Source organism: Otolemur garnettii, unplaced genomic scaffold (genome assembly GCF_000181295.1).
Source record: "Otolemur garnettii isolate 467f Iridium unplaced genomic scaffold, OtoGar3 scaffold00152, whole genome shotgun sequence".
Lineage (NCBI taxonomy): Eukaryota > Metazoa > Chordata > Mammalia > Primates > Galagidae > Otolemur > Otolemur garnettii.
Window position 1 is genome coordinate 655,141 of NW_003852547.1, and position 5,865 is coordinate 661,005.

The following is a 5,865-nucleotide window of genomic DNA, read 5'->3' on the forward strand; positions in this document are numbered from 1 at the left end:
TGCAGCCATCATTGTTGTTTGGCGGGCCCGGGCTAGGGATTCGAACCCGCCACCTTAGGTGTATATAGCTGGCGCCTTAGCCGCTTGAGCCATAGGTGCCGAGCCCAGAAAGTTTATCTTTCTCTCATTCTGATTATAAAAGTAATAATGTAGTCCACGTGCAGTGGCTCATACCTGTAATCCTAGCACCCTGGGAGGCTGAGGTGGGTGGATCGCCTGAATTCAGAAGTTCAAGACAAGCCTGAGCAAGAGCGAGATCTCTTCTCTAAAAATAGCTGGGCATTGGAGCAGGCACCTGCAGTTCCAGCTACTTGAGAGGCTGAGGCAAGAGAATCACTTGAGCCTGAGAGTTTGAGGTTGCTGTGAGCTATGATGCCACTGCACTCTACAAAGTGTGGCCAAGTGAGACTCTGTAAGAAAAAAAAAAGTAATAATGTTAACTATATGTTATTTATAAAATAGGAAGAAAAATACTACTTATAATACTACTCTCTTGAGACTACCACTATTATATGTGGTGGTGTGGGGGTGTTTCCTGCTGGTCTTTGCTGTTCATAGGTTGGAAAGGGGCTTATCTCTTGCCTTTTGACCTCCTTTAATGTTGTGACCTGGCTGTATGTGCATTTCTGGGCCTCTTTTTCTTTTTGTTTCTCTATCTGACCCTTTGTCTCTAATTCCATTTTTCTCTTAATCAGTCTTTTTTACCACTGTATTTTTTTTGAGTATTTAAAGAAATTGAAGTGAAATTCAAATAACATAAACTATTTTAACATTCAGTGGCATTTAATGCTGCCACCTATCTGGTTCTAAAACATTTGTCTCTGTTCTTATTCTACTCTTTCTGTTCCATTTTTCTGTCTATGTAGCTGATTCTCTTGCCCTGCCTTGTCCTCGTCTGTCTCTTCTCTTTCTGTGTTTGTTTCCACTTTCTTCTGACTATCTTTCTCCTCTCTTGGTCTCCCTCTCTGACTGGCCTGTGTGGGTCTTTTTTCTGGTCTCCTGCTCTCTATCTCTCTGAACTCCCATCTTTCCTTAGGCTTGGCCTCTGTGGGGGCCCCAATGGAGGAGTCTGTGGCCCATGCCGTGGCAGCAGTGGGGAGTCGCCTGTATATCTCCGGGGGATTTGGTGGGGTCGCCCTGGGCCGCCTGCTGGCACTGACCCTGCCTCCTGACCCCTGCCGCCTACTGTCCTCATCTGAAGCTTGTAACCAGTCTGGGGCCTGCACATGGTGCCATGGGGCTTGCTTGTCTGGGGACCAGGCCCACAGGTAACCATGGCGGCTGACAGCCCATTGCTGGCAGGTGGTAGGGGTACCTCCTAAAGGGGGTTCTGTGCTAGGCCAGGGCAGGAGGGAGGCTTCAGGAATGTACTGTCTGCTTTGAGGGTGCTAGCCCACACCTAGGAAAGTAGATGAATCACTAGGGTCAGGGAGGCTTAGGGAGCTTTGAGGGGGAGCCCTGCCTATGGGCTGGGGTCCCGTCTGAGAATGCTTCCCAGGGGAACTGGGTCTGACCTGGGCACTGAACTGGTAGAGTTTAGAACAGCAAAGACTTGGAAGTGAGGCTGTGCTTTGTGTATTTGAGTGATGCTGTCCTGGGGGTAAATGAGCCAGACCACTCAGCTGCAGTCAGGAAATCCAAGCCTTTCTGGAAAGAGAAGACACTTTCCTAGGCTCAGCACAAGCTTATCTGGCTGCTCTGTCACCCTCTTCTGATGTGAAGCTATTGATGGACCCTATTTGCCCTATGCAGTGTCATTGCATTTGCTACAGGAGGATTAAGGGGTTTGATGATGGGGTGCTCCTCTAGACACTCCTGGGGGTGTGTGTAATAATGGGTACTCCCACTACTTTTCTAAAATCTGAAAAGTTCTGAAACACATGTGCCACCTAGGATCTGTGATAAGGGATTGTGGACCTCCACTGTGGGTGATGGGGAGCCACTGAAAGTTTGACTAGGAAAGGGATGGGGCAGGCCCAGGCAGAAAGATCCCTGGAGCTATTGTGAAGGGTAGAGTGCAGAAAAGAGGTTGTGGGTGGGGAAGGGGTACAGGTATGAAGAGGAGGGGATAGTCAGAGAGAAATTCGGGAAGCTAAAGACCTCAGTGGCTGGAGAGGCAGAAGAAGCTGGGATATTGTCCAGCATCTCTGGCTCAGATGATGTGTGACCATCACCAGGTTCGGGAGGTTGCTGCTGAGTCCAGCTTGGGATAAGGCATGGGGGTCCTGCAGGATAGTGTCTTAGAGGCAGGAGGATGGGGTCTGGCTAGATGTGAGTGAGCCAGGCCTCTTGCCCTCCAGGCTGGGCTGTGGGGCAACCCCCTGCTCCCCAATGCCTCGTTCCCCGGAGGAATGTCGCCGACTCCGGACTTGCAGTGAGTGCCTGGCCCGCCATCCCCGGACCCTGCAGCCTGGAGATGGAGAGGTAAATGGGCAGGGGGTGAGGAGCAGCAGGTGGAGGGGAGGGAGGTTTTCATCTCTACTCTCGTCAGCTGTCCCACCAACCACAGGGTCTCAGGAACCACCAAGCCCTTTTGCTAGCTCAGAAGGAATGCTGGGGGCCTCTGAGAACTCTACCAAGCCCATTTCTACCGCAGGCATCTGCCCCCCGCTGTAAGTGGTGTACCAACTGCCCCGAGGGTGCCTGCATCGGGCGCAACGGGTCCTGTACCTCAGAGAATGACTGTCGGATCAACCAGCGAGAGGTCTTCTGGGCAGGGAACTGCTCAGAGGCGGCATGCGGGGCTGCAGACTGTGAGCAGTGCACTCGGGAGGGCAAGTGCATGTGGACACGACAGTTCAAGAGGACGGGTGAATAGCTGGGCTTGGTTCCTGAGAGGGGAGTTTGGGGGCCTGGACTCCTGGGTCTGAGTGAGTAGGAAGCTGGGGCCCCAGCACTAGCTCCTATTCCCTGTGCTCCTGTCCCAAGGGGAGACTCGCCGCATCCTGTCGGTGCAGCCCACCTATGACTGGACGTGCTTCAGCCACTCTTTGCTGAATGTGTCCCCAATGCCAGTGGAATCGTCACCACCACTGCCCTGCCCCACCCCCTGTCACCTCCTACCCAATTGCACCTCCTGCCTGGACTCGAAGGGTGCAGATGGGGGCTGGCAGCACTGTGTCTGGAGCAGCAGCCTTCAGCAGGTACTGTACCGGTGGAGCTGTGGATGGGGCAGGGGTTCTAGCATAGGCCTGTCCAGGTCTCCTCCTTCTCTGCCCTCACACTGGCACTGACCTTTCTTCCACCACCACCTCCTTTGTCCTCCTTTTTCCATCTTCCTGGCTGTATCCCCACACTCCTGCTTTCTGTCTCCTCCTACCATCTCTGTTGCCTATGAATGTTCCTGTCTCTGCTGTGCCTTCTGGCCATGCTTCTGTGCCCCCTTCCTGGCTGACTCATGGTTCCCTGGCCTTTCTATGATATCCTTTCATAAATCTCCCTTCAAACTCCCAAACCTTTTCTGTTTCCTTCTTCTATCTCTTCTCTCTCTCCTTTTGGAACTTTTGGTTGTAAGAAACAGATACTCCCTCAAGCTGGTTTTGTTATAAGGAATGGGTGTATTTGGTGGACTCTGAGAGCAGGAAGGGTTGGTTCTCTGTCACTCTTGGGCCACATGACCTGTCACCTCAGCTATTCTCCACATATCATATAATTTCTCTTGGCCTGATCATCAACACACATGGCCTCCAATGGTGGCCTTGACCCTCAGTCTATAAGCATCTCTAATTCCAGAGATCACAGTCATCTCTGTGTTTGTTGGTTAGCTCAGCATTCTCTAGGAAAGAGTATGACTCAGCTTATGAGTTAGGTGTTCAGCCTTGGTCCAATGGGACATGGCCAGGTAGAGGCGGGTATAAACAAGGCAGCTTAAACATGGCAGATGCAGGCCTCTTCTGTGCCTGTGGGCTGGAGCGATGATGCATGAAGGTGGGTGTGGTCTGGGCATGCACTGTTTGGCTACCTAGCCCATGCTTTCTTATTTCTGCAAAGTCCTTGCACAGATGCTTCTGCCTAGCATGATTTAGCTGTTCTAGAGGCAAAGACAAAGCCATTTGCCCTCTACACCACTCCACAAGGAGACAAGACAGATTTACCTCTTGTTGTCATATGCAGAAGCATTATCATTTGAGCCAGGATGTGAGTCCCTGATTCCTTTAGTCATACCTCAATTCATACTCCTTATTCATACCTCAATTGTGCAAGCCCCACTCCATGATCAGACCAGCCACTACCCACACACTCAGTAGACCACAGTGTGGGGACATGGATGCTTCCATTAGAACTTGTATTTCAAGAGGAGTTCTAAAGAAAGAAACTGACAACACTCCTACATATTTCAAACCAGGAGGGCAGGGCATGGAGGACCAAGAATCCCACAGGCACCAACATCTATGCTAGCAGTCGGGCCTGGGAGTGGCATGACAGCTCACTCCTGGGAGGTGGTTTGCCTGCTGATCAAAAAGCTCAAGCTGCAAGGGCAGTGGGGCCTGGGTTTGAATCCAGCCTGGCCACTTCCTGGCTGTTTGACTTTGGGTGACTTCCCTTCTAAGCCTCAGTGAGTGTTTGGTAAAATGAGAATCATGTCAGCAGATCCCATCCCATAGTGGGACTACACCAGTTAAATGGGAGAGTTTATTTATTGTTTTTGACACAGTCTCACTCTGTCACCCTGGGTAGAATGCCATGGCATCATAGCTCACAGTAATCTCAAACTTTTGGGCTTGAGCAATCCTCTTGCCTCAGCCTCCTGAGTAGCTGGGACTACAGGTGCCTGTGAAAATGCCAGGCTAGTTTTTTCTATTTTTAGTAGCAATAGAGTCTTGTTCTTGCTCAGGCTGGTCTCAAATTCTGAGCTCAATCTATCTGCCCACCTCAGCCTCCTAGAGTGCTAGGGTTACAGGTGAGAGCTCACCCAGCCAAAAAGTGTTCATTTAGAGTACAGAGCATTGGCTGTCACTTGCTAAGGACTCAATAATGGCCAATTATTGTTGTCCTTGTGATTGTTATCATAATGAGGGGTGGCAGGAGTGTCAACTTGGCTGTCTCAAGTCCTCCCCACTGGGAGGATTCCCAGTCTCCATTGTCTGAAACACACTAGGAGGGTCCCTGCAGGAGTTGAGGGGGTATGTGGCCAGAAAGACAGAAGCCCCCAGGAGATGTTGGTTTGCAAAAAGCAGAGGTCTCTGCTCTCCAAAAATGGGGTCCTTCTGGCAATACAAGTTTTCTTCAAGTGTTAGTGAGATTTGCATTATTTGTCTTTGTGGGGATTCCAGGGACCTGAAGGCAATATCAGAGGGCCTTTGCCACCACTGCTCCCCAGCTGCTCAGTGCCTGCCAGGCTGTTAGATGCCTGAAGAGCTAGGGAAGCTCAGGAGGTGAGAGAGTGGCCTGGTGGGAGGTAGAGGGGCATGGTAGGGCCAGTAAACAAACACAGCCTGCCCACAGGTGCCAGGCTATTACACAGTCGATGCTGCATAGGAATGAGAGAGGGGGCTTTTGCCAAGTCTTTTGATTTATGTGAAATCTCCTGGTTTTAAAGTATTGGCTCAGAATTAGCCAGGAATGGTGGCAGGTGCCTGTAGTACCAGTTACTCAGGAGGTTGAGGCAAAAGGATTGTTTGAGCCCAGGAATTTGAGGTTGCTGTGGGCTATGATGATGCCATGGCTCTTTACTGAGGGTGACAAAGTGAGACTCTGTCTTTAAAAAAAAAAAAAGTGGCTTGGTGCCTGTGCTCAGTGGTTAGGGCACTGGCCACATACACTGGGACTGGTGGGTTTGAACTCAGCCCAGGCCTGCTAAACAATGACAACTACAACAAAAAAATAGCTAGGTGTTGTGGCAGGTGCCTGTAGTCCCAGCTACTT

At 50.8% G+C, this 5,865-nt stretch overlaps 1 protein-coding gene across 1 annotated transcript in view; it reads left to right on the forward strand.

The window, feature by feature from the left end:
- MEGF8 (multiple EGF like domains 8) overlaps positions 1–5,865 on the forward strand; it is a 46,702-nt gene that overhangs the window by 30,381 nt on the left and 10,456 nt on the right. Inside the window, exons 31-34 of the mRNA XM_023518949.1 lie at positions 1,037–1,268; positions 2,301–2,424; positions 2,597–2,810; positions 2,929–3,143. Of these exons, the coding sequence (XP_023374717.1) occupies positions 1,037–1,268; positions 2,301–2,424; positions 2,597–2,810; positions 2,929–3,143 (785 nt within the window). The remainder of the gene's footprint in view (positions 1–1,036; positions 1,269–2,300; positions 2,425–2,596; positions 2,811–2,928; positions 3,144–5,865) is intronic.